This window comes from Mustela nivalis (genome assembly GCF_964662115.1).
Source record: "Mustela nivalis genome assembly, chromosome: 18".
In the NCBI taxonomy this organism is placed as follows: Eukaryota; Metazoa; Chordata; class Mammalia; order Carnivora; family Mustelidae; genus Mustela; species Mustela nivalis.
The window spans coordinates 42,103,825-42,129,511 of NC_139037.1; the positions used below are offsets into that span (position 1 = coordinate 42,103,825).

At 55.2% G+C, this 25,687-nt stretch overlaps 6 protein-coding genes and 1 long non-coding RNA gene across 14 annotated transcripts; 3 read left to right on the top strand and 4 right to left on the bottom strand.

The window, feature by feature from the left end:
- Positions 1–376: 376 nt before the first annotated feature.
- Positions 377–2,321, bottom strand: IGFLR1 (IGF like family receptor 1; the record flags this gene model as incomplete). The annotated part of the gene is made up of 4 exons (XM_082708752.1): positions 377–750; positions 831–1,221; positions 1,509–1,693; positions 2,165–2,321. 4 exons carry the CDS (start codon positions 2,319–2,321, stop codon positions 425–427), a joined length of 1,059 nt encoding a protein of 352 aa, XP_082564878.1. The 3' UTR covers positions 377–424.
- Positions 2,322–3,149: 828 nt separating this feature from the next.
- On the bottom strand, positions 3,150–5,365 carry U2AF1L4 (U2 small nuclear RNA auxiliary factor 1 like 4). Of its 2 annotated transcripts, XM_082708753.1 has the most exons (8): positions 5,291–5,365; positions 5,057–5,144; positions 4,608–4,674; positions 4,469–4,518; positions 4,295–4,393; positions 3,984–4,117; positions 3,778–3,873; positions 3,150–3,435 (listed from the first exon to the last, which is right to left on the bottom strand). In XM_082708753.1, the coding sequence occupies exons 1-8, from the start codon at positions 5,332–5,334 to the stop codon at positions 3,189–3,191; spliced, it is 825 nt and encodes a 274-aa protein (XP_082564879.1). In that variant the 5' UTR covers positions 5,335–5,365; the 3' UTR covers positions 3,150–3,188. The 2 variants fall into 2 exon arrangements, with proteins under 2 accessions (XP_082564879.1, XP_082564880.1); XM_082708754.1 differs by lacking the exons at positions 4,469–4,518; positions 4,608–4,674.
- A 25-nt stretch (positions 5,366–5,390) lies between these two features.
- On the top strand, positions 5,391–6,911 carry PSENEN (presenilin enhancer, gamma-secretase subunit). Its single transcript, XM_082708761.1, has 4 exons — positions 5,391–5,635; positions 5,768–5,924; positions 6,356–6,460; positions 6,629–6,911. Exons 2-4 carry the CDS (start codon positions 5,864–5,866, stop codon positions 6,766–6,768), a joined length of 306 nt encoding a protein of 101 aa, XP_082564887.1. The 5' UTR covers positions 5,391–5,635; positions 5,768–5,863; the 3' UTR covers positions 6,769–6,911.
- A 946-nt stretch (positions 6,912–7,857) lies between these two features.
- Positions 7,858–13,316, top strand: LIN37 (lin-37 DREAM MuvB core complex component). The gene is made up of 9 exons (XM_082708767.1): positions 7,858–8,423; positions 11,177–11,252; positions 11,447–11,497; positions 11,801–11,830; positions 11,916–12,001; positions 12,087–12,253; positions 12,801–12,941; positions 13,029–13,102; positions 13,180–13,316. The coding sequence occupies exons 1-9, from the start codon at positions 8,390–8,392 to the stop codon at positions 13,259–13,261; spliced, it is 741 nt and encodes a 246-aa protein (XP_082564893.1). The 5' UTR covers positions 7,858–8,389; the 3' UTR covers positions 13,262–13,316.
- LOC309852370 lies at positions 10,151–11,229 on the bottom strand. Its single transcript, XR_014305190.1, has 2 exons — positions 11,129–11,229; positions 10,151–10,263 (listed from the first exon to the last, which is right to left on the bottom strand). It is a non-coding gene; the product is annotated as an uncharacterized lncRNA (long non-coding RNA).
- A 58-nt stretch (positions 13,317–13,374) lies between the features above and the next one.
- HSPB6 (heat shock protein family B (small) member 6) lies at positions 13,375–16,715 on the bottom strand. The gene is made up of 3 exons (XM_082708768.1): positions 15,656–16,715; positions 14,551–14,673; positions 13,375–14,438 (listed from the first exon to the last, which is right to left on the bottom strand). Exons 1-3 carry the CDS (start codon positions 15,851–15,853, stop codon positions 14,268–14,270), a joined length of 492 nt encoding a protein of 163 aa, XP_082564894.1. The 5' UTR covers positions 15,854–16,715; the 3' UTR covers positions 13,375–14,267.
- A 136-nt stretch (positions 16,716–16,851) lies between these two features.
- Positions 16,852–25,316, top strand: PROSER3 (proline and serine rich 3). 7 transcript variants are annotated; one of them, XM_082708762.1, is made up of 11 exons: positions 16,852–17,624; positions 17,926–18,022; positions 18,346–18,548; positions 19,391–19,518; positions 19,623–19,732; positions 20,631–20,713; positions 20,807–20,946; positions 23,539–23,726; positions 23,898–24,843; positions 24,932–25,013; positions 25,123–25,316. In XM_082708762.1, exons 1-11 carry the CDS (start codon positions 17,581–17,583, stop codon positions 25,247–25,249), a joined length of 2,148 nt encoding a protein of 715 aa, XP_082564888.1. In that variant the 5' UTR covers positions 16,852–17,580; the 3' UTR covers positions 25,250–25,316. The 7 variants fall into 7 exon arrangements, 5 of the variants coding, with proteins under 5 accessions (XP_082564888.1, XP_082564891.1, XP_082564892.1 ...); XM_082708765.1 differs by having other exon boundaries at positions 16,875–17,137; positions 19,626–19,732; XM_082708766.1 differs by having other exon boundaries at positions 16,925–17,137; positions 17,889–18,022; positions 19,626–19,732.
- The last annotated feature ends 371 nt before the right edge of the window (positions 25,317–25,687 follow it).

The following is a 25,687-nucleotide window of genomic DNA, read 5'->3' on the forward strand; positions in this document are numbered from 1 at the left end:
TCCTGGTTCTCCACACCACTCCTGAGCCAGGGAAGCCTGTCAGCCTCAGCAGGGGGTAAGAGGCCACCCTTGGGAAGGACAAGGAAACGGGGCAGGGGGTGGGGGCTGCTGTTCCAGCTTCAGAGCCGTATTTGCTCTGCCGGTTCCCAGTGAGAACCAAGTCAGGCTCCCTGCAGATGACCTGCTCCAGGGGTAGCAGGGCCGTTTCTCAGGGAGGACCCGGGCTGCCCAGAGGCACTGGAGGCCGGTTCTAGGTGGCCCCTTAGGCCTTATCTGGTCTGTGTGTGTGGTGGAGTAAGAGCGTTCCTGTTGGGTCTCAGCCTAATTCAGACTGTTTCAAAAGCTCGCCTTAATGAGGCTCAGAGACGACAGACACTTGTTTCACAGGAAATTTTATTGAGGACTAGGCTGGGCAAGTCCCAGCTCAGCCAAGTTTGGACAGCACCTGCAGTGCATCTGCCCGCCCTAGCTGGGCCAGGTGTGTGCCAAGCTGTCCGAGAGAAGCAGACGGCTCCCTTGCCACCACCATCTCAATCAAGGCTCGCAGTGGTGAGCGACTGGGCCGCAGCGAGTAGGCGAAGGTGGACCAGGCAGCAGGCACTCCGTATCTCGCCGCCAGGTGTCTGGTTGTGCCACAGGCCATCCCCCCACCCGGCCCCGGCTCGGGATCCAGCAGTACAATCAGCTCCTCCAGCACTTCCAGCTCATCCAGGAGGCGAGACAGGGGCTGCGAGGCCAAATTCAGCAGTTCTGGGAGACAAATTTTGGGGTGAGAGAGAGGCAGGGCAATCTTCCCATCCACCTCCCTCCCTGGCATGTCCCCAACTAACCTCTACCCAGGAGTGGAACCAGAGCGACCTCCTTCCGTGAGTCCCCTGTCTCTGATGCCTCCAGGGAGGCTGGAGAGGACGAGTGCGGGGAGAAGAGGAGAGTATGGATGTTGGTGTCCTCGCAAACCAAGCCAGGATAGGGATGGAGGACAACTTCTGCCTGGCGGTGACACCGCTGGGCCACCAGGAGGACCACTGCTGAGGTGACCAGCAGAACCAGCCCCGCGAAAACCAGCACGACCGGCAGGGCAAAATTTGGCAAGACCTGAGTGACGCTGCGCTCAGATGTCCACGACAGACTGGAAATCGGTGATGGGCTGGGGTCCTGGGAGCTAAGGACATCTGGTTTCCCAGACTTCAGGGGACAGGGCTCCTTGGGAGGGATCGACCTCTGCAAATAAGTTGGAGTAAAGTGTGAGGCATGCCCGACTCCTGCCCCCTCAGCCTGAACCTTCCATCCTTCTAACCCTCAGTGGGACCAAATCCCCACCTGATCCAGCTACCCCCGGCCCCCACAACTTGAACCCAGGTAGGTCTCATGATCTATTATGCCCCACCCCCAATTCTCTTCAGTGGGGCTACACCCTCTCCCTTGATCCAGACCACGCCCATCTAACACCAGACCACGCCTCCAGCCCCCACCCCGCCTCCAGCAAGCTGCAGGAGCCCGACCAGCACCTGTGGGCAGCGCTGCTGCGTTCCGCTCCGGCTCCCCGCGGGAGCAGAGGCCGTGGCTCCGCCACCACAGGGGCTACATAGCTCCGCACTGTCGGGGTTGCACTGCCCAAAAGGACATTCTTTGAAGGGGAGCGACATGTGATCGCCAGAATCATTGAGCCCGCAGTTTTCCGAAAACTCGAAGTCTGGTGGGAAACAGGGTCTTACAGCTGCCCAGGAACTCCTCTCCTGCACTAACGACACCCTTTCCCCCTTTGTCCTATCCCAGCAGGCCCCAGCCCTTGTACTCTACTAACCCAACCTATCACAAAAGCGCCCTTCCTCCCTGGACTAGCCCGGCCAGTCTCCAGACCCTGCCTCCACAGGTCCCGCCCCCCGTTACCCCAACCCCGCTCCGGCACCAAGCCCCGCCCACTCTTGATTTGTCTGCTCAGCCCAGCCTTTGAACACTGCTGCGATCCGGCCTAAGAGGCAATCCCGGTACCATCCCTTCCATCAGAAGCGGAGCCCCATATCGTCTTAGCTGTGTAAGGCCTGCTGCCCCCACCCCGAAGTAAGCCCCACGGGCAGTAACCCACAAACTTCGTCCCTTCCCCAGCTCCTTATCACCCGCTGGCTCGGCCTGAACATCTGCATGCCCCGTCCCTGCTCCTCACCGGGACAGGGGGGAGGTCCAAAGCGCTGCAGGCAGCTGCTGCAGCACCGGTTATCAGGGTTCCAGTACTCCAGGCGCCCGCAGTGCTGGGAGGCCTCCCGAGGCACCACCTGGACCAGGAGCAGCACGGCAGGCAGGAGGAGGCATAGGGGCCCCATCCGGGCAGGGTCTGCAGCCTGGGGAGCCGTGACCGCAGGACTTCCGACCACAGCGACTCTGTCACACTTTCCAGGAAACCCAGGCAGAAGAAGGAAGCAGTGATGTGGGGGCATGGAATCCCCAGACCCCTTTGGAAGACAAGAATCTACCCCCAGCTCCTAGTCCAGCTCCTGGTCCATTATCGGAAGGGCCATAAAGGCCTCAAGATGGCTAGAATGACGAGTCTGGGACCACAACGAGTGGATTCATATCCCATCTCTGCCATCTTCCTTACCTCTTTTCTCATCCCTAGAATGGGATAACAGTACCTGTCTTAAAGGTTTATTGTGAAGAATTAAAATCGTTACTTGAAGTACTTAGAACAGAATCTAGCATATGGTAAGCTTAAGTATTAGGTATTTCCAATGCCATGTCAGGGCAGCTGGCATGGAGGACCGAGCCTGCGCCCTCTGGAGATTCCCACTCAACTCCCAGGAAACAAACTTTAGCTGTCTAACCCCAATCTCCCGCCAGGCTGGGAATCCTCCAACCTGTCACAACCAGGCACCTCCCCCTAGAGAAGCCTGAGAGCCTGGAAATCCTCCAACCTGTCACAACCAGGCACCTCCCTCTAGAGAAGCCTGAGAGCCGTGCTGAGACTCCCAGCTCAGAGGCGTGCCCACTGCAACCCGTCCCACTGAGGGGTTTCTAGAGCCCTGGGCCTGAGCCTACTGCTCTCCCACCTGTTGTTGGAAGTTCTTCAGCAGAAGTTGTGGCCGGAGACCAGCCCGCTTCCCCTTTCGTGAGGAGATGCGGGGGTGGAAGGAAACTCCAGCCCACAGCTAGGCTCAAGCTAATAGGTTCTAAACCCTCAATACAGAGCTTTATTAGGGGAGGGGTGGTAAGAGAAGATCCCTGTATTGAACAGATACATCATGGAGCCCGGGAGCCTGGGAAAGATGGAGCTGGAGAGTTAAGGGAGCTTTAAGGAGAGGTCCTGGCTGGGAACATTTAAGCCTGTCAGGGGTGGAGGTCAAGGGAGCCAGGGTCTCAGAAGCGCCATGCCGGTGGTCTGGGGAACGTCGTCGGTTTCTTTCTCGGGGACGGTGGCTGGTGTGGGACCTCGGGGGTGACCTGGGGACAGGAGTGGAGAGATGAGGGTTAGAGCTGGAAGGAGTGAGGCACTGTTCCCCGGCTCTGCCTCTCTGCTCTGGGATGGGGCAGGTAACCAGAGTTGCTGAGTGGTATCAGGAGGGGTTCTCAGGGACCAATCTCGGGACTGGAGATCCAGACTGGTCTTGGGTTTGGGGCTTTGGGGTTCCAGCTGGTTTGGGGGTTGAGACTCAGGCATGGTGCTCAGAGCAAGTCTTAGGATATAAAAAAGAGACGCTGTTATTGGGGGCACAGGATGAGGTCCATGTCAGGGTCTAAGGGCCTTAGGGTATGAGTTGTCTGGACAGGCTGGTCCTGAGGTACCTGTGCCTGGGTCCCCGCCCATACAGCTGACGTCGGAGGTTATGGGAGATGGGCCGCAGGTGCATGAAGTTGCAGAAGCCACCGCGGGTACATTCCCTGGGTAGAGGATGGACGGACGGATGGACGAAGCCGTTGTCAATGACAGCATCCCAACACACAGGAGTGTGGGAACTCCAGGTGCCCATCCCAGCCCCCTGCTACCATACCCCATCTCATACTGCCGGCAGCATGACTCCCGAAAGTCGGTGACAGGAGACAGCTCGGCATGCACAGCCTGCCCGTTGAACCAGCGGTTATTGAGCTCAGCCACTGCACGCTCTGCATCCTCCTCACGCCGAAACTGAGGGGAAAGTCGATCAGGGTCAGCAATCAAACTCAAAAGTCTTTAGAGGATTCGTCAGCAGCTCTGGGGCCGGGCTGGATTTAGTGATGAACCTCAAGCTATGAGGCTTCAAAGGTGGCCATCAGGCACTGAAATGCCTCCACCTCTAGGCTCTCATGTGGGGACAGCAAGCACCTTGACATAGACATTGCCCACGAGGTGGTCCCCAAGGTTGTCGCACACATTCATCTCTTCAATCTCCCCGTACTTCTCCTGCAGCTCCGTGAACACCTCCTGCGGAAGACCAGGAGAAACTCAGCTGAGCTGCTGTTCTACAGGAAACTCTACCCATCCCTTGCCAACCCTCACCTCGAAGAAGTTATCATAGTGTTCTTGCACCTCCACGTCGCTCACGTGACCTGGGTGGGGGCGGGGGGAGCAGGGTGAAATCAGGGGCTGGCCTGCTGAAGCCTGTCCGCCCTGCCCCCAAGACCGGTCCCTCACTCACAGTGCAATCCGTCTGCGGTTTGGGCGGTGTTCTGTGGATGCTGGTACAGGTTGAGCAGCACTATGGTCTGAACAGAATTTAAAGGGGGCGGGGCCTGAACTCATGCAAAGGGGTGAGGTGAGGTTGACGGTTGAGGGGTGACACTTGGCAACAGAGAAGAAGCCTAAGCATCTTGAGTGCATCAGCGATGCTTGCCCCTAAGGAAACCAGAAGAGACACCTAGCAGTCAGGGACAGCCCAGCGGTGTTAATTTGTACGTACGGGGGCGTGGCCAAGATCCTGGGAGAAGGGACTGAAGGAGGGGGAGGAACCTGCAGAGGCTCGACAAGAAAAAAGCCGGTAGTAGGTGGGGCTTAGGAAGCCGGAAAAGGCGGGACCTCGTGGTGACGGATAACAGAAGGGGACTGGCCGGGAGGCGTTAACCCTCAAAGCTCCGTGCCGGGTCTCACCTGGCTGAAAGTCGGTTTGTTGTGAAGCCGGGAGCACCGGTCCCCGTGCCGGCAGGCCCCGATCTTAAAGTAAAAAGAGCAGTTAACCCTGGAAGAGGTGCACAGACAGAGGTGAACCGAGGGCCGGGGAGGCCGGACACCCCAGAAACACCGCCCAACGCCCCCCATCCACCAGGGAACCAAATGTCCCGGTCCTGTCCCCCGCAAGGAGCCACTCCCTGCGCCCGTTCTCACTTGACCTTCTCAGTCCCGAATATCGAAGCTAAATATTCAGCCATTTTTACCCGAACCCTCCAACTCCGTCTGCTCTTTACGTCATTTCCGTTGCTTAAGCGCTTTGGGAAGTGTAGTTCGTCGCTGCCTCCCGACACAGCACGCGCTCAGTAACTGCCTACTGCGCCTGTGGGTTCGAGGCCTGCGCCCTCCCCGCAAAATCACCACTGGAGTTCCGAAGGCGCATGCGTACAGCGTTGCGGCATCTAAAAAGACTACAAACTCCAGAGACACTTGGGGTATCTCGCGCAAACTTCCGGAGTTGAAAGTGGCAAAGGCTTCCAAGCGAGGAAATAGACTGCACTGGTGAGTTGGGGGCCGTTCGCGCACCCGAATAAACGCGAAGAACGTTCAACCCAGCCAGCTTGCTGGTGGGGGCCGGGGTACCCTTCTTTCAGCAAACGCACCCTTCAGTTTTTCTCCGTTTTGTCGTAATAGGGGCGTGGTTGTTCGCGATCCCTGCATCTGTCACTTGGGGTCAAGGCTTGGCTCCTGCTCTACAGACCGGCGGAAAGACTCGGCCTCAGCGCCACTATGAACTTGGAGCGGGTGTCTAACGAGGAAAAATTGAATCTGTGCCGGAAGTACTACCTGGGTAAGGGCCGGTTCCTAGGATCCCAGGAGAAAAGAGGGGACCAGACTAGAGCACCAGAGGGAAGAGAGCCTGGGGCCTGGATTCTTGAGTCTAAGGGATAAAGCGACTGAGGTTGTGAGCTCCTGGGAAAGGAAGGGCCTGGGACCTAAGGAAAGAGGAAGCTGGGGCCTCAGCTTTTGGGTCCCAAGAGACGGGGGACGTTGGGCCAGACTCTGGGTCATGAGAAAGAGATGAATGAGGAGTCGGATTTGGGGGCCATAGGGAGGGAGCCAGGATTTCTGTCTCTGATAGCAGAGATTGCCACTTGAACTTGGGTATGAGAGACGGCCTTCCGTCCTCTAGGTGGGAGTTGGGGCGGGGAGAGGTTAGGAGGAGGAGGATCCTCACTGCCTAACGTTTCAGATTGTTTTGTTTTGTTTTGTTTCTCTTAGGTGGGTTTGCTTTCCTGCCTTTTCTCTGGTTGGTCAACATCTTCTGGTTCTTCCGAGAGGCCTTCCTTGTCCCAGCATACACGGAGCAGAGCCAAATCAAAGGCTGTGAGTCCAGGGTACAGATGAAGGGAGGCCATTAGATGTTGGGAGGGAATGATGGAGGTTTCAGGATTCGGGGCTCCAGAAGAGAAGAGAGGGCCAGCGCGGCGGGGGCGGGGCTGGAGACTAGAGGTCAGATGGAGGCCAACTTTATCCATTCTTGTTCTTTTGCAGATGTCTGGCGCTCAGCTGTGGGCTTCCTCTTCTGGGTGATTGTGCTCACCACCTGGATCACCATCTTCCAGATCTACCGGCCCCGTTGGGGCGCCCTTGGTGACTACCTCTCCTTCACCATACCCCTGGGTACCCCCTGATAGCTTCCTCGGCACAGGCCTGGGACCTGCTCATTCGCCCAGGATGGGCTCCTCTACTCTAAGCTCACTCTCAAACCCCAAGACTTGTTCCCATTTCCTGTGTTCTTTGCTGACATCCCCCAATAAAGGACTCTAATTCTCTATATTGACTTCCTGGATCTTTTGGATTTTGAAACATAAAATGGTTATTAATACTCAGAAATACGGGGGCGCCTGGGTGGCTCAGTGGTTTGGGCTGCTGCCTTTGGCTCGGGTCATGATCTCAGGGTCCTGGGATCGAGCCCCGCATCGGGCTCCCTGCTCCGCAGGAAGCCTGCTTCCCTCTCTCTCTCTCTCTGCCTGCCTCTCTGCCTACTTGTGATCTCCGTCTTTCAAATAAATAAATAAAAATTAAAAAAAAAAAATACTCAGAAATACGTATTTAATGCCTACCTTGTGCCAGGCTTAGTGCTTCACATATATGTGCAGTCCTTCATTCTCTGCACCCTCTGAAATAGGAACTTTCCTGCTCTGGAACCCTATTTTACAGATGCAGAACTAAGGATTATTGCTGGCATTGCTAGGGGCCTTTATCCTGTGCTGGTGGTGTGTGAATTTGAAAACTACTTTCTCACTTGGTCTCAGTATTCTCATCAGAAATTTGGATATCAGTGCTATCTCCTAGAAGTTACCTGAGCCAAAGCGTATGTGGTAAATGAAGTTTCCCGTTTTCTGAGGATGTTGCCTGCAGCGTTATATATAGCCAAGAGTTTTATCAGAGAGGGCTTCCTTGACCATCTTTGAAATTCAGCCCCTACTTTGGTACTCCCAATGTGCCTTCAGTGTTTATCCTTTCTCATTACATTTCATTTAATATGTTTTACTTGTTTCTTGTAATCTCACATCCTCTAAAATATAAGCTCAATTACGGGAAAAGTTTTTGTCTGTTTTGTTCAGTGCTGTGTTCCCAGTACCTAGAAGAGTGCCTGGCACTCTAACAAATACTTGCTAAATAAATGAGGTGCCTGAAGAGAGATTAACAGATAGATGGCACCTAGCGAGTGCTCAGTAAGATTGAAAGCGGCCTAACTCCAGAATTCTCTTCCTCAGGGACAAAAAGGGCTCCCACGGTTAAATAAACCCCGTCAATAGCTGAATTCGTGCTCTTCAAAGCTTCTAACACTACAAGTTCCGAGAGGCCTCGCGAAGCCCTGGTCCTACATCACCCACAGTGCCTCGCGCGGCGCAGGCGCCGTTACTCTGGCTGCGTGTTTGGGAGCTGGAACTACACCTCCCAAGAAGCGCTCCGGGATGCCGTTGGTTTGTTTCCGGAAACGGGGCCTCAGAAAGGTGGGACTTAGACCTGGGAGCCGATGGCTGCAGCTGTCAATTGGTCAGGGATGAGATCGACGGTTGCACTGACAAATGGAAATAAGCAGTTGCCGAAGGGGCCCGCCCACAGAAGGGAAACTAGAGGAGGTGGCGGCTGCAGTGGCGGTCGCCGCCGGACACTGCTCAGCGCCGAGGATTGGCCGCACACAAAGCTTATCTGACTTCTTCCCGTCTGCCTTCAGCCTTGATTTGTGAACCTGGGCTCTTCTGGGCTCCTCTGACCCAGTTAGCCACACCTCAAGCCCAAACCATGTTCCCGGTGAAGGTGAAAGTGGAGAAATCAGGTGAGGACTCCGAGGTAGGGGGCTTTTAGGGGAGCAACGACCGATCGGGGTATGAGAGCTCCGAAAGACAGGATTATCGCCATAAGACGGACCACTCAACTTTTTCCTGCCACCCATCTGACTATCGCTGTCAGGCATGGGACGATTCTTGCCATCTTCATACCCTTCCGGTTTGTACTCAAGGTAGCATTTGAGGTTGAATGGTGGTGGCTCAGACTCTTCGGTGCGGTGAGACATGGGGACCCCGAGCCGTGTAACTCTGAAAAGGACTCGTCTTGGCTCTGCCTCAATTTCCCTATATCCAGCAGTGGTCATTAACAGCAAAGGTCAAGCATTGTGCTCAGAGCCTGAAGTACAGGGAAGCTTTTAATCTTGGCCGTTACTGTATCCCAATAATCCTAGGAAGTAGGAAATGTGGTGGATGGGGAAACCGAAGCTGAGAGAGAGGAAGTCATTTTGAGTTGGGTCCGAGTTGATGGGAAACCAGGACTGGCATGTTGAGGGCTAGTGGCACAGAATCCAGACCCCTCCTCCACCCACCCACCCCCCAAAAAGAGTAAAATGATGTGTAGGGTGTTAAATGGTATAAGTGGTAATAGAAACGAAACAGGAGAAGGTAAGATCTGACAAGATGAGGAAGAGAGCCATGAGGGTAGGTGAGGGACCAGCAAATCAGATCAGGATACAGCTCTGAAGAGGCCCTGAAGTGGAAAACGGATTTGGCCCGTGCGAGGACAAGTATGGAGGCCGTGTGGCTGGAGCAGAGGGAGTGAGGTGTAGGGAGCATGAGGGGATGACAGCAGAGAGCGAGAGGGAAGGGAACAGATCTTGTGGCCCCAAGTTAGGACTTTGGCTTTTGCTTAGAGGGGAATTGGGTAGCCAAGGGAGGGTTCAGAACTGAGGAGCAAGTTAATAAAAATGCCCCCCAAATGAAACAAACAAACAAACAAACAAACTGTGGGTGGAAGAGTAAAGGCCTGGCCACAAATAATGGTTGGGGCAGGCGTAGGCACGGAGGCCTGTGAACACTGGGTAGAAGAGCTCAGTCCCGGGGCTCTGGAGAGCTGTAGAGTGTTCTAAGCAGGAGAGGATTAGGTTTGGTTTGGTTTTCCAAAGAGTCCTCTAGCTATGTTGTGGAGGATAGATCAGAGGACGAGATTGAGGCTGGGAGCCCAGGAGAAGTAAGGGAGAAGACCCGGGTACGGAGGGGGTATGTGGAGAGACACTCAGGAGGCCAAGTGGACAGGCCCTGGGGTTGGTGGGCTGGGGTAGGGGAGGGTAAGAGGTGTCTGTTATGAGGCCCAGGGAGGGATTGGGGGGCCGTGGGACTACCCCGAAATGGCCCAGGGAAAGGGGTAAAGTTTAGAGAGGCCCCGAAGCTAGTGTGGGACCCAGTAGATGGTAAGGGCCGAGGGGATGTTCAGGGAAAGATATCTAGGAGACCATGGGATCCCAAGGTCTAAGGTTCAGGAGAGAAGCAGGGGCTAGGGAAAGAGATGTGGGTATGATCAATGCCTTGGCTCCTGCCCAGGGCTCTTTGCTAGACTCTGAACTGCCTCTAGCCCTTCACCCCCACCATGTCTCTCCTCAGTGATGTTGGGAATCCCTGTGTCTCCCTGTCCCAGGGCTGGCAAAGCATGTCCCCAAGTGTCCTTCCAGGCTTTGAGCATTGGGACAGAGTGATGCTAGGTACTGGCTGGAAGAAGAGAATAAACACCCCACAAGGGTGAGAGGAGAATATTTATAACATTATCACCTCCTTAAATTCTCTGATGAGGGCAGGCAAACACACAGGTGGACAGAGCCAGGAATGCAGGAAGGTGGGCCCAGATGTCATTTCCTGCCAAAAATGGATATTTTAGGTGCAGTCTCCAAATTATTTTTTTTTAAAGATTTTATTTATTTATTTGACAGAGATCACAGGTAGGCAGAGAGGCAGGTGCGGGGTGGAGGGAAGCAGGATCCCTGCTGAGTAGAGACCCCCCCCCCCCAAAAGGGGCTCGATCCCAGAGCCCTGGGATCATGACCTGAGCGGAAGACAGAGGCTTTAACCCACTGAGCCACCCAGGTGCCCCTAGTCTCCAAATTACTAAGTGTTGTCCATTCAGATTTAAAATAACATCAAATAAAACAAAAAGTCAGCCAAACAAAATACATCTGGGGGCTAGATTCTGCACCCACTTTGAGTCTCTGCCTTATAACTTCGGCTGTAGAGCCAGATGGCCTGTGTGCAAATCCTCAGCCCTAAAATTGCCTCACTGTGTGACTTTGAGCAAGTAGCCTAACTTCTCTGTGCCTCAGTTTCATCGTACATAAGACATATCTACCTGTCAGAGTCATTTTGAAAATATAACGGGGTTAACAGATGAGACGTGCCTTAGAACCATTCTTGGCACATACGTACAACTTTATTATTATTATTACATGTTGCTCAGAGATTTATATACACCATAGGTTTATTTAAATCTCAGAATAGTCTTTGCAGTTAGGTAGCATTGGGAGGCCTATTTTCAAGATAAGGAAACAGGCTCAGTGAGGTAAGATGACTTGGCTTTGGTCACATGTGAGCATGTGGGACAGCCCTGGGACCCAGGGCTTTTGCTCTTCACATCAGTTGTCTTTGCCCACTGCCCCCTCTCAGCATGCCTGGGCCTGGCTCGAGGCTTGGATATACATGCCCTTCCCCAGCCCAGTTGGCTACCCACCTGCCTTGGACCTGGGCACTGACTCCTGATCGCTGTCCTCTTCCCCAGAGTTGGAGATGGCCAAGGCCCGGAACCAACTTGATGCTGTTTTGCAGTGTCTGCTGGAGAAGAGCCACATGGACAGGTTGGGATCTTGGGATCTGGCCAGGTCATTGGGGGCTCAGGGTCCTGGCACATTGGACCCTCTCTCTGGTCCTGGGTGGATCTGGGTAGGGCCCCATAGGCTGACTTAGGGAGCAGGGAGCCCAATGGAAAAGCCACTCTGTCTTCCCACTTGGCCCTGGGAACCCCGAGCCCACAGTTCTCTCCTGCTACCAGGGAGCGTTTGGAGGAAGAAGCTGGGAAAACCCCCTCGGACACCCACAACAAGTAAGTTTTGTGGATGGGATCTGAATCTGAGAATTTGTGTGAGACAGCTTCCTCCTTTATCCAAGCTTCCTCTACCATACTTGTAACCAGCCCATGTGTACAGAGACCCTGTGGCAGCAGAAGCTTAAGTCCACTCCTGGTTGTCATCTACAGCCCTGGAGGCTCAAGCGGGATGCAGACTCTAAGGGGTCGGGGGTGGGGTGTCCACGTGAGCATCTCAGTCTCCCCAGGGCACCCTTTGGGTGGTTTTGAGCAGGGGTTTGTTTGAGGGTCAGCCTGCTGACACCTTGTCTCTCCACACAGGGATTGTTCCATTGCAGCCTCTGGCAAACGGTAAGGTGGCAGGGGCCCCAGCCCACTCACTGGCAGGAGGTCACCAGCCCCTGCCGTGGTCCTGATGTTCTCCTGCCCCGCACAGGCCATCAGCCCGCTTCCCCCACCAGCGGAGGAAGAAGAGGAGGGAGATGGATGATGGGCTGGCTGAGGGAGGGCCACAGCGATCCAGTGAGTAGGCTATGGCCCTAGAGGGCCGGCTGGGTCGGGGAGCTGTGTGAGGATGGTCACACGCCTTCTCCTCCCACTACCCTAGACACGTATGTGATCAAGCTGTTTGACCGGAGTGTGGACTTGGCTCAGTTCAGCGAGAACACCCCACTCTACCCCATCTGCCGAGCCTGGATGCGCAACAGCCCCTCAGTGCGCGAGCGCGAGCGCTCCCCCAGCTCCCCACTTCGCCCGCTGCCTGAGGACGAGGAGGTTGGACATGCGGCGGGCCCCCTCCGGGCAGCCAGTGGGGAGATGGTGAAGGGTGTCCTCTCCCAAAGCTGGTGGGATAGGCAGGCACAGGTCTCTGTGTTTGCTGGATCCGATGCAGCACACAGATGTGAACCGTTTGGCTGAGAGTGTGGATGGAACTCCTTAAAGCAGACAGATACAACCACCTGGCCTGCCAGAGGGAGGGGACAGGGCTTCCTGAGGCAGGTAGATGTGACCTCCAAGATTAGAGGTTCCCAAAAGCTGGGGGGCTTGACAGGGGTCCTTACTGCAACCAGGTGTAGCCACCTGCCTAGGGTGGCGGATGAGGGTTACTGGGCTGGGTAGGAGTGATTGGGGGTCCCTGGGCTGGATAGAATAGAATCAGGGATCCCCAAAGCGACATTTCTTTGGCATGGCTCCTAAGACGGGTCCCCAGTGAGACCTTTGTGTCTGCTGTCACTGGGAAGGGCAGGAGGAGGGAAGTGCGTACTGCTGGCCCTCTTCTCTAACTCTCTTGGGCCTGGCGTGGGTTCCCTTGTGTCCCCAGAGTTCGGAGGTCACCAACAGCAAGAGTCGTGATGTATACAAGCTGCCCCCGCCCACAGCCCCCGGGCCGCCTGGAGATGCCTGCAGGTCCCGAATTCCATCCCCCCTGCAGCCTGAGACCCAGGGCACCCCTGATGATGAGGTGGGTACGCAGGCTGGCCCAGGGCTCTGGGGCACTGGTACAGGGCTTGGGCATGGCCAACCCAGCCTGGCCTCCCTGTCCACGCAGCCCTCCGAGCCTGAGCCCTCACCATCCACACTCATCTACCGCAACATGCAGCGCTGGAAACGCATCCGCCAGAGGTGAGCGTTCCTGAACCTGCTTGCACCCCCATGGCTTCTGTCCCAGCTGCTAAGTCCTCCCTCTGCCTCTTCCACAGGTGGAAGGAGGCATCTCATCGGAACCAGCTTCGGTACTCAGAAAGCATGAAGATCCTCCGGGAGATGTATGAGCGACAGTGATGTTTCCCTGCTCTTCACACATCCCCCCAATAAACATCCCCTCCCCACACCTTCACACCAACCTCCGCTCTCTCCAGCCCGCATTTCCCGGCCCAGACATAAAGCAGTTGGTGTAGCTGTAGCACGTTTATTGAGGGGAATGGTTAAGGGTGACAGGAAATTCAAGGAGGGAGAAGGATTGTGGGATACCAAAGCAAAAGTGGCTGCCTGGTTGGATCTTGGAAAATGGGGGGGTGGGGCATGTGAAAGGTGGATTACTGTGCTGTGTGGCTGATTTGGGAATTAAGACAGAATGACTGGGTGGAGGGGGTGGTTCTGGTTAGAGTTGGGAATGGGGCTTAGGGTATCTGTGCAGTCTGAGGTTGAGGATCCTGCTGGGCCTGAAATAGGTGTCCAAGGGTGAGGTGGGGGTCAGAAAAGGGGTTTAAGAGTCTGGGAGGGGGCGCTGGCTGGAGGTTTAAGTCACAAGATGGGTGGGGAGAGTAGATTGTCCAGTTGGAATGAGGGGAAGGATCCAGAATCTCAAGGCCGAGGCCTTGGATGGTCTGGATATTCAAGGGGTGGAGGGGGATTATGCTTGACTGGCCTGGGGTGGGGGCAGGGCTAGCCACACCATAATCCAGTGTTGGAGAGGGAAGAGGATTAAAATGCTGCGATGTGGAGATGTTTTAATAGATGAGTCAGAAGGAAGCAGAGGAGGGAGTTCTGAGAGGGTTTACATGCCAAGAAAGTGGGGCCAGGAGACTACAGGCTGTAGGTTGTACCCCAGGGCAGGGAATCTAGGGAGATGTCAGGAGTTTGAAAACTGGAGGGGGTGTGAGAATGGGAGTGTCGGTGGAATGATCTACGTTACCAGGGCATGGTCTATGTGGGGAAGGGTCAGGGTCAGGGTAGGATCCCAGACTGGGTGGGTGGTTTTGGCGCGCTTGGGACATCTGGCTGGGCGGAGTCAGGTCGGCTTTAAAAGAGGGGGCCTGAGGCGGCTCCCGGGATTCAGGCATGACGCCTACTTGGCAGCAGCCTGCGGCTGCGGCAGTGGGGCCTGGGGCGTTGTGGGTGCGGCCTGGATGGACAGGACGCCCTCAGGGGACAGCGCGGACGTCACGGCGGCAGGGTCAACGCCAGCCGGCAATTTGTAGCGGCGGTGGAATTCACGCGCGATGTATCCATGCTCATCCTGGAGAGAGAGGGGACTTGAGTGGCCCCGCCCCTTCCCCATGGATGCCCCGCCCCTCAGGCCTGCGGGTCCCGCCTACGCATTCTGGCCCCACCCCTGCCAACGGGCTCACCGGGCGCTCCTCGTGGCGCGCATGCACCTCCACGTGGTCGCCAACCACCTTGACGGCGATTTCCTCCGGGGAGAAGTGCTTCACATCCAGCAGCACTGAGAAATGCCCAGGCTCCGTCGGGACCTAAGCACAGCCCGATTGTCATCACTGGGGCGAGGCCCCCAGGAGCCAACAGAGCCTTTCCCCCATTGGTTCTGGGGCTGCCCCTGTCGCAGGCCTCCGGAACTGGGCAGTCCCCTTTCCCACTTGTAGCCCCAGAGGATCTCTTCACCCAGAATAACTGCTATCATCCGTCCCCCTGTAATCACTGAGATTCTCTCATCCAGAGAGATGAAGCCCTCTTCCCCTGCAAGGTCAGGGACCTCCGCTCTCACAGGGTGAGGCCTGTGTCCTCCCCCAGTGTCAGAGTGTCCTTTGGACACAGAATCCCCAGCCCCCTATACCTCAGAACTCCTGATGCCCTTACTGCACACCATTGCCCCCCCACCAGAAATTGCCAAGATGCCTCTTCCCCCAGCTTCCAGTGTCGTCTTTTTACCCTCCCACTGGAGTCACGGGGCCCCTTATGCCCTCCACAGTTACAGTACTCTCCCCCCAACTTCTCAGAGTAGCCAGCCGCCCTCTTTCTCAAGTCACAGGACCCTTCCGCCCCCTCTGTCTCTCCAGGAGACATAGGGTCACCACGTACAGTCTCCAAATTCTTCCCCGAGAAATGACAAAACATTCCCTCCCCTCAGGAGCCCCTGGGAACCCCCATGCCCTTCAGAGTAACTGAGCGCCCCCTCTTCCCCAGATTTCCCGGGTCATCAGCCCCCTTCAGAGTCACTAAAGATCGCCTCCGAGTGACGGCCCCACCCTATCCGTGACTCAGTCACTCCAGCCCCTCAGAGCTGAGACCCTCCTCAGATGACCAGCCCCCCCCACCCCCGCCTTAGTAATCCGGCCTGTGAGATTCCATACTCAGGAATTCTGGAAGCCCCTCTTGAGTGGCCGGACTCTCCACCCGGCTCAAAGTCGGGGGACATTCCTCACCGCCCCTTCGGGATGACCGGGGGCCCCAAGCCTTGCAAGTGGTCGAGTTACCGCCCTCCCCCAGGCCTGGCACCTGGGCGGTAGGCAGCGCCACGCTGGGTGCGCGCAGGTAGTAGGGGGCCAGTGAGGCGGGGCAGAGCGCAGCCAGCTCGGCCTCCAGCAGCCCCTCGCCGAAGCGCTGGTCGAAGAGGCGCCCAGGCGCCGAAAGCCCGGGCAACGGGGCCGAAGCGCGGCGCAGCCAAGACGGCTGCACAGGCACGGGGATCTCCATCCTGCTTCGCCGCCGCCGCCGCCGCCGCCGCCCCTAGGCTCCGCAGTGCCCCTGCTTGCGCCGCAGCAGCTCTTATAGTATGCCTTGTGTCCGCCCCTCGGCGGGCCGCCCGGGGACATTGGGACCGCTGCCAGCCCCGGCCATTAATAGAGCCTTATTTAGAAAGCCCAACAATGACTTGGCCATTTATTAAGCGCCTGCTGGATGCCAGAGAGGTGATCCCCCGCTTTCCCAAAGGGGAAACTAAGGCTGAGGAGGCGTAGCCTTGACGGCGCAGCATTTGGGACCCAGGGCCCGAAAACTCCACCGCAGAGTTCGCAGTCCCTTTAATTCACTCCCGCCCTGCAGGCAGCCCTGGGGATGACGCAGACGGCGGTCTTAAGAGCAGATTCTTGGGTACAGGGAATGTGGTAGCCCGCCAGGCTGTCAGGAGGACACAGAACAGACCCGACTCCCATCTCAGCAGAACGCTGGGCCCAGCCCCCCGGCAAGCCGGGCCTAATTCGGGGCCTCTGACTCAGCCTCGGGTGAGCAGAGTAGCGGGGTCTGCCAGGTGAGCAGCGGCCAGAGGGCGCGGGCACGAATAGTCCAGGCTGGCCCCCCAGGGGCCGCGCGCCGGGCCCGAAATAGCTCGTTTTGATCCCACCACCTCGGCTAGGAGCCCAGGCCTGGCACTTAGCGCAACCAGCTGCTCCTACAGCAAGACGGGAAGTGGTTAATGACTCCGCGGTACCGGTTGGCTGGCGCGACTGATGGAGGGGCGGCAGTTAGGCGACAGACTCCCCGATTGCCCTGTACCCAAGAAACGGTGGTTACTTTGGAGTCCAGACAAGCTTTCGGCAGCAAAAGTAGGAGTGGCTATAAGGCAGGGCTGGAAAGAGAGAGTACTTTATGACCCCTCCTAACCGCGAGCTCACCCTCGGATCCTTCCCATTGGTTCACAGGCTTGCCAATTACTGCTACGCGCCACGGTTCTCCAATCAAACACGCTCTCTCATTCAGTCCGAAGGTACGGCCAGTTGTGCGACATCTCCCTTTGGCCGCTTCCCAGTTACTTTTGTTTTCTCCTCCATCATTGGTTGCCCTGGAGGCCGCTCTCTTCCCGCGCGGGCGCTCCGGGAGAGGGACGGGCCTGGCCAGGCATTGCTTAGCAACAAAGATGCACGCAGGCTCAGCCCAGTGAGAGAGCGGAGCTGGCGGAAGCGCCCAGGTAGCTGCTGGATGGACGGCAGGTGAGGGCGATCCTTCTCCCGGGGACCCCAGGAGGCCTGGAGAAGACCTAGGGTGAGATGAACACAGCGTCGGGTCCGATTTGCTAAGGTCCGGAGTCTCTATTTTTAAAACCGCACTGGAACTACGACTCCCAAGATGCTCCACATCCGCCGGCAGCGCCAGCTTTGGACTTCACCATCTCGGGGTCCCATTGCGTCTTACGTTCCGCTTTCCAAGTGGCTCCAAGGGCTTTTCGTTTTCTTCCACGGGTGTCCAGTGTCATCTTGGGAGTTAAATTTCTGAATTTTAAAACTGCCCCAGATTCCTGTGGGTGTTGGTTTTTAACTTTATTGCTTAGACGGAGCCCAGTTGCTGTTGGGGATTGTAGTCCTTTTACCATTTACACCTTAGTGTACCCAGGACTTTATGGGAAATGTACAGTGTAAGGGGTTAGCCGTGGTTCTCAACCCGAGCTCCACGTCGAAATCACCTGGGACGGTGCCAAAGAGATACAGATGACTAGCCCACTTCCAGATATTATGATTCTTTTCGGCCTGGGGTAAGGACCATGGATCTGTATTTTTAAAAGGCTCCTTTATTGGATTCAGGCTTAAGAACCACCAGTTGGCAGTTCTTGGTTTTCTGAGACTGCCCCCAAGGGCTGGTGGGTAATCGAGCCTCTAGTATCATTATCTTGAATGTGCAGCGCTGCTTCATGGGAATTATAGTTCATCTCTTCCTGGAATCTATGGGAGTGGTAATCTGGTTCTCCCCTCCTCTTCCCAACCCTGAAACCTGACTCCAGCCCACAACCCCTCAACAGGAAGGCTCTGCCTGCCAAACTCACTCTCCTCTTGCAGTCTGCCAGTTTTCTCCATCCAAGACAACCCCCTTGAGGATACTGCCCTGGATCAAAGCCACTATTGGCCATCCGGAAGCCAGACTTGGCACCCCAAGGTGAGGACACTCCATAGAGAGTGCTGTGTGTGAGCCCAGTGGTGAGGGAGTGACAACCAGAGGGAAGGAGGACATGTGATGAGAGACAGGGGTGAGAGATTAAGAGACAGTCCCTCCTCCCCTCCCCATGGCTCTGCCCTCACCCAGTCTTCTGTCATCTGGATCCCTTGTTGTAGCCCCCAGTCACTCTAAGTTGTAACCATTGTGGGATATGTTTCCTCCCCTCTTGACTCGACTAAGACAAACTTCACGTGTGCCTTCATTCCCCTACAGGGATGACCCGTCCACCCTCACTTTCTTCTCTCCTTACCTCCCTATCTTAGACTCTGACCCCATCCAGGTCCCAGAGGTCCAGGCCCGCAGAAGCTCCGAAGGCTCTGGCCACAGGTCCCAGCTCCTCTGAACTGTTTGAAGAGTCCTGGCCATCCAGCTCAGAAAGCCCTTCCCCGCCCAGCACCACTGAAGGACAGATGGGAACCTCTCCATCACCCACCCTGATCGACAGCAGGGAGTCTGTGGTGGCCAAGTAAGTCCCAGCAGCCCTGGGGGAGAGAAGGGTTTGGATCAGGAGGGGGTAGGCATCCCATAATAATCACCATAGCAAGAGTTGTTTATGCAACACTTTTAGGACCACACTTTATGTGTGCTGTTAAGAGCTCTGGAGGTAGGTTGCCTGGGTTCAAATCCTAGCTCTATGGGATTTGATGATCTGGGCCTCAGTTTCTTCATCTGTAAATTGGGGGTATTAACAGCATATATCCCCTAGGGCTGTTTTAAGCTTTCAATGTGTTACTGTCTATAAAGTATCTAGTATCTATAAAGTATGCTATCACATAGTGAGCCCTTGGATTTGTAGCATCCAAGTTCAGCTGCTCTACCAAACAGCCCCAAATTACTTGTGGCTTAATCAAGAGAGCATTTATTTCTCCCTCACGCAACAGTCCAGGCAGAAGCAACCAAGGCCAACATGGCATCCCCTGGCTCAGGTGTCAGGGACACGGTTTGCTTCCTGTCTTGTTGCCTCCCATCACTAGGCTTTTGCCCTTTCCTTTATGGACCAGAATGGCTCCCAACCACATCCACTCTCCAGAATCACATCTCCTCATCTCAAAACCCTGCTGGTCAAGAACTTAGTTATGGGGCCATAAAACTATAGGGGCCTCTGAGAAATGCATCTGCGGAAGAGTGGCTATGGGCCTAGTATTATACAGTCTTATATAATACTGCATTACTCTGTAAGAGAAAACAGATGTTGAGGGACAAGCACTAGGTACTGCCAAAGTATCTGATAAACTTCGCTATTGTTATTATTATTATTATTATTTGGCTCTCCTCGTTCACCCGCCTCCCATTCTCTGATGCTCACAGGTACATAAACCGGTTCCGTCAGGCTCAGCCCACAAGCCGAGAGGAGCGCCAGCCTGCAGGCCCAACCCCAGCTGACTTTTGGTGGCTCCGGCCTGAATCTCCAGACACCAGCAGTCAACTTGCTGCAGGTACCAGCTTCAGTCCTGTCCACTGCCGGCCTAAAACCTTTCCTGATCAATGCCCCCAGCAGACATTTCCCATGCCTCCCTAAAAATCAACTGGGGCTTCTCAGCAGGAGCCAATGAACCAGAAGGAAGACCCAGCACAGCAGTCCCAATTCTTGCCAAGGTGGCCAGTGCATCTCAGGCAAAGGCTGTGGCCCCCCTTGAGGAAATGAAGCAGGTGATATATATTCTCATCTACCTTCTTCCCTATGTACCTGAACTGATACCACCAGCCCTAGGATAGAATTACAGAGTCAATCCCCAATTCAAGGAAGCTTAAAGAAAAAAGGAGGATTTGTTGGCTCATGCAATCAAGAAATTTAAATGTATATGCTTTCAGGCATGGCTGGATCCAGGTGTTTGAATGGTTTTAGGAGGAACTTGACTCTCTTGACTCTCTGTTCCTCTTTCTTGGGCTGTCTCAGGCAGGCTTTCCCCTTGAAGTAGTGAACATGGCCCTAGTGACTCTTGGCTTCTAGCTTACATAATCACTTTAGTGGAAAGAGGAGCATTTTCCAGTAGTTCCATCCAGAGCCCCAGAGCTTACTCTCATTCATTCATTCTTTTTTTTTTTTTTTTTTTTTTTTTTGCTATTCATTTATCTTTGAGCCAGTTGCTGTGGAACCAGAAGACAGACTATTGTGATTAGCCAGGCCTGGTCAGGAAGGTGGGGTCAGCCCTTCTCCCACAATAATGACTACAAGGAGGGGTGTGAATCCCCAGAGGAAAACTGGGTCCCCCTTCCCTGGGGAGAAGGAGTGGATTCCTTAGATGGCTTACCAGCATGTGAGCCTATCAGCTGTAACAGACCTGTACTCCAGGTCTTGTGTCCAAAGTCTGTTTCCCAGCACCCTTTAAGATGGAGCTAGCCTTGGGCGCCTGGGTGGCTCAGTGGGTTAGGCCACTGCCTTCGGCTCGGGTCGTTGTCTCGGGGTCCTGGGATCGAGCCCTGCGTCGGGCTCTCTGCTCGGCGGGGAGCCTGCTTCCCTTCCTCTCTCTCTGTCAAATAAATAAATAAAATCTTTAAAAAAAAAAAAAAAAGATGGAGCTAGCCTCTAATCCCTCCTCCCTCGCAGAGCCTCAACACATGGAACTCGTCCCTGCTGGACCTGGAGACACTGAGCCTACAGAGCAGAGCTGCCAGGCTGCTCAGACGCAGGTAGGTGCCTTTCCTGCCCGCCCCCCGCCAGCTCCAGGCCCCTCGCACCGCCTCTGAGACCCCTTTTGCCTTGCTTGTGCTTTCTCCCTACAGCAAGGCATCCATCTCTGCCTCCTCACTAAGCCCTAGCGATACCAGCAGCTCCTCATTCCCAGTCAGCTCTGATGGCCTCTCTCCCTTCTCCGTGACCTTCACCCCTGACTTCAGCAAGGGCTCTGACCCCAAGGCACATGGTAAGTTCTGAGGCAAGGATCGAGAAGAGACTGGATGTGAATCCCAGCTCTGACATCTATCCACTCTGGGCCTCTCTGTTTCTCCAAGTTTTAAATCAGCAATAAATGAGTTGAAGGTACAGGGAGCTCTTGCCACAGTCCTCACAGCACCAGTTAACATGGCAGGTTCTCTCTCTGCCTCCTGTTTGCAGTTCTGAACACAAATTTCCAAAATCTGAAGGCCTTTTCCTCATTTGGCCCCGTACCTGCTTGGACAGCAAAATCTGACCGAAAGAATATGAAGGTGTTTATCATCTCTCTGTATCTCATTGAGGATGAATAGACATACTTTTTGCTATGACTGTGTTACCTTGAACCACAGGAAACTTGTCCTTGTTAGTAAAAGATGGTTGAGTATGGACAATTTCATATTGTTCAACCAAATACTAATGTGTCTAGGGTACCGAGCCAGCCCTCTGCTGGTGCTGGATGTATGATGTGTTTTCGCTGAAGCAGGCAAATTGTTGAACTCCTAATTCCAGCCACCTGAAGTCTTCAGATTTCAGAGATGGGATTATGGACCTGGATTACTGTTACTCCATGGCCAGGTCCTGGGACGCAGTGGTGCACAGGACAGATCCTGTCTGTGTCTTATGGGGTTCGAGTGAATGGGGACAGGCAGGCACAGAAAACAGGTGCACCTGTGTGGTATGTGATCCTGGCAGAGCTCTCGCTTGTCTGATTCTTTGCTTCTTTTCAGCTTTACCTCACCTTTCATTCTCCTCTCCTTCCTAAACCTCAGTGTTCTCATCTGCAAAATGAGGATAAAGCTAGTATCTACTTCATGAGTTGTCCTTTAAATTTACTCATCCTTTCGTCTAAAAAGCATTGAATATCTATTGTGGATGAGGCCCTGGCAGGGGACTTGGGGATTCCACAGTGAAACAGCTGTGTGTGGTCCCACCTTCATGGTCCTCATAGGACATGTGGGCCAGAAAGTAACCACGTAACCCCACAAACACATGTGAAATGTAAGCAGAAATGAGGGCCCTGTAAGAGAGGATGGTGATGCTGGGAAGTCAGAGAAGGCCTTCTTGGAAGAGGTGCTAAGTGGAGACCTAAACAACAAAGGTGGGGACAACACCCCTGCAGCATATACAGAGGGCCTAAGGTGGAAGGGAGCACGGTGCAGATAATGGACTAGAAAAGGGGGGGCGGGTGGTGTTTGAGAGTAGTATGGGGTCAGATTACATTGGGCCATGGAAGCATGGGAGGCATTTGGTCATTATCTGAGTACTGGGGAGCCATGGGAGGGTTCTGAGCAGAGAGGGATTCAATCTTTCTTGGGTTATTAACAGACTCCCTCTGGCTACTGTCACCCCCCCACCCCGCCCCACTGCCCCACCGTGAGAGATGCTGGTAGTTTCTCTTGGGCCAGAGCCTAAGGAACAGAGTAGAGGGAAGGGGCCAGCTTTGGAAGTAGAGTCACAGGAAACAGAAGGGAGTGGGAGAGAGAAACATCCAGGATGACACCCTCTTCTCTATGCAGCATCAGATGGTGGGGCTTCATAGAGACAAGAGCCCTACTGATCTTGACGGATGAAGTTAGGCTCTGGGTGCTGAGAATGATGTCCATTTGCCCCACTGAACTGAGGACAGCCTATGGCCCTCCCCTTGGTCACTGCTGTATCCCTGGACCCTGCAGTTCAATATAATAAATAGTTCCTTTGGCATTTATGCCCAGATACTGATGGCACCAGCCTTGTTCTTGACACTGCAGATGTAGTGATAGTCAGATAGACGAAAATCACTGCCCTTGAGTAGCTGGCATTGCAAAGGGAGAGAGAAGAAAGCAAAGAAGTACCACACTGAATATGTTAGAAGGCAGAAAGAGCTAAGAAGGAACCTGGAACAGGAAAGAGGATATGGGCTGGCAGTTGTTGCAGTTTTAAATAGACTGGCCAGGGAAGGCCCCACTAAGAAGGTGATCTGAATAAAGATCTGAGTAAAGATCTGAAGCATGGGAGGGATGGAACCGTGTGCATCCAGGAGGGAACAGCACTCCAAGCAGTGGGAAACACAAACGCAAAAGCTTGCTTTTTACCAAGACAGGGGAGGTTTCCATTCCAGGAGGGCCCTGACCTGACTCAGATGTTCCCAGGCTCCCTCTGGCTGCGGTGGGTGTGGAGGGGTGTGGGGGGTTAGACAGGACAGATTGAGAGGACAGAAGTAGACCAGAGAAGATCCTGCTGTGGGGCTGGCCCCAGGAAATGGCAGTCAAGAGGGGAGAAGTGGGTAGATTTTGGAGAATCTGTCTTGTTCACTGCTGTGAACACCATGTCCAGAACAGTGCCTGGCATATAGGAAGAACTCAATAAATATTTGCTGATGAATAAAGAACTGAATGACGACAGGTTAAGAAGCCCATGAGTGCTCTTGCCTCTGACTCTGCCCCTTTTCTCGCTTCCTGCTTGGGAGAGGAGCAGGGACATTATCTGGAGAGCCTGTCTGAATACCTTTCTGGTACAGTCAGAGGGGGTATGCACGCTGTCCTTGGTTTGCTCATCACACCAGCCTGTGACCTTACCCTTCCTCCTTCTACTTACCCCACAGCAACACCAGTGCCTGCCTCCATCCCTGCGCCAGCCCAGGTCTCCTCCCAGGCACCCCTGCGTCCAGAGGATGACATTCTATACCAGTGGCGGCAGCGGCGGAAGCTTGAACGGGCTCAGGCTCAGGCTCGAGGAGGACAGGGTGATGGAACCTGGGTACTACCCCAGACTCCTGCCCTCACCACTCCAGTGAGAGCGGGGGTGGGGGTAGGGGTGAGGGTTGGGGAATGAGGTGGGGAGCTTGAGGGGGCTGGAGGGAGGGATGCTAAGGGAAGTTGGAGGAAGGGGAAGCCAGAAGGGAACTGAAGAACCTTCTGCCCTTTTCCTCCCTCTCCCGTCCCTGCCCGCATTTGTCTACAGGCCCATTCTGCCCCTGCAGAGACTCTCAGCTCCCTGGGAACCCAGCCTCCCTGCGTCCCACATTGGGCCAGTGTGGCCCCACCTGGGCCCCTGGAGGCCTTCTATATGGAGAGACCTCCTATTCCCCCAGGGTTCTCTCCACACATCTTTTGGGGTCCCAGCCCCCATGGGTTCTTCTGGGCCCCGCAGTCTGGTCCCTGGGTATCTCTCGGGGCCATTCCTCCCGCACCGTCAACCCCTGTGGCTCTGGCTGCCACATCCCTGCCCCCCGCCTCCACCCCGGCACCCGCAGCCTCCACCCTCCCACCCCCAACCGCCCCCCAGGACCCGCCCACTCCTGCTCCAAGCTGCCCGGCCCAGCCGGAGAGGCAGGGCCCCAAGCCTCGGAGTAGCAGAGCCCCGCGCCAGGAGTCGGCTGGGGCAGTCGTGGCAGCTGACAAGGGGCCTGGTCCCCAGCTCAGAGGCGCCCTGGGCCAAGTAGTATCAGCTCGACTCTTCCCAGACGGCCTGGAGGACACGCCCCCTCACCTTGAGAGCCCACCTCTACCCGAGGGTGAATCTCTGAAAGTCAAAACCACACAGCCCCAAACCAAGATTGCGCCACCTAGCTCAGAGGTCACGCCCCCTCTATCTGGATCAGAATTTCCCAAGGCACAGACTCCGCCAAGTCGGTCTAAAGCCGAGTCTCCGAAAGCCAAGGCCACGCTCCCCCTAGCGGTGTGGAAGCCTAGGGAAGACAAAGACACTCCCTTGGCTGAAGCTGGGTATCAGGCGCCCAAGGTCCGGCCCACTCCAGCTAAGGAGGCGTTCCCTGGCGCCAGGGCCCCGCCCCCTTCCTTCAAGGCGGGGTCTCTCGATGCGGCGGCTGCTCCCTCCTCTGCTGCTGGCCACGCCCCCTCAGAAGATCTGCTCTGCCAGGCTGCCAGACTTCTAGAGGAGGCGGAAGGTGAGCTGATGGGCGTGGCTGCGTGGATCTGGACGGCAGTCCAGCACCTTACGAGTCAACAGCCTGGCGCTCGCCCTTTTTCCCCTAGACTCTGACGGCAGCGAGTTCCAGGACGACCCGGTACTTCAGTTGCTAAGAGTTCAGAGGGCCGAGCTGAGACGCCAGAAAAGGTGACCATCGACGGGATATACAACACCCCGTTCCCAGAGCCATCCACCACCCCAGACTCCAATCCTGAGCACATAACCTGAGCCTCTACTATCCTGGCCTTTTTTGCAGGAAAGTGGACGCCCAACTATGCCTCTTACTGGAGCACACTGAAGACCCAGGGACTTGGTCTCCTCCAACCAGGTCGCCCCCCCAGGGCCCCAGGAAGGCGTCTGCAGAGGGAAGGAGTTTCTCTTGAGACCAGACAACATTGAATTGTACAAATTGTGTTTTTCCCAATACAATATATTATTTTTTTCACGTTACTGATTGTCTCTGAGAAAGTTGTTCAGGAAAGGCTGAGGGTTATGCTAAGTTAGAGAAACAGCTCCCTCCCGCCCCAATCCACCCTCTGCCCCACCCCCACTGTAGTTCCCGACCGACCGTTGGCACAAAATCTCTTCCCGTTTCCCCTCTGAGGAATCCTCTCTGAGGTCCGGAGAGGGGGAGCGGTTCCAGGCCAGATTTCAGGCAAGACTGAGACTCACCTTAGTTGACTCTCAGCTCAGAAGCGGATCCTCCTGACTCAGCTGAAACCAAAGGGCTGTGTTCTGGGCTAATGAAGCTAATGGGGTCATCAGAGTGCTGGACAATGGTCAGCCCTCAGTCGGCAGCCTGCTTGAGCCCACAGCAGCAT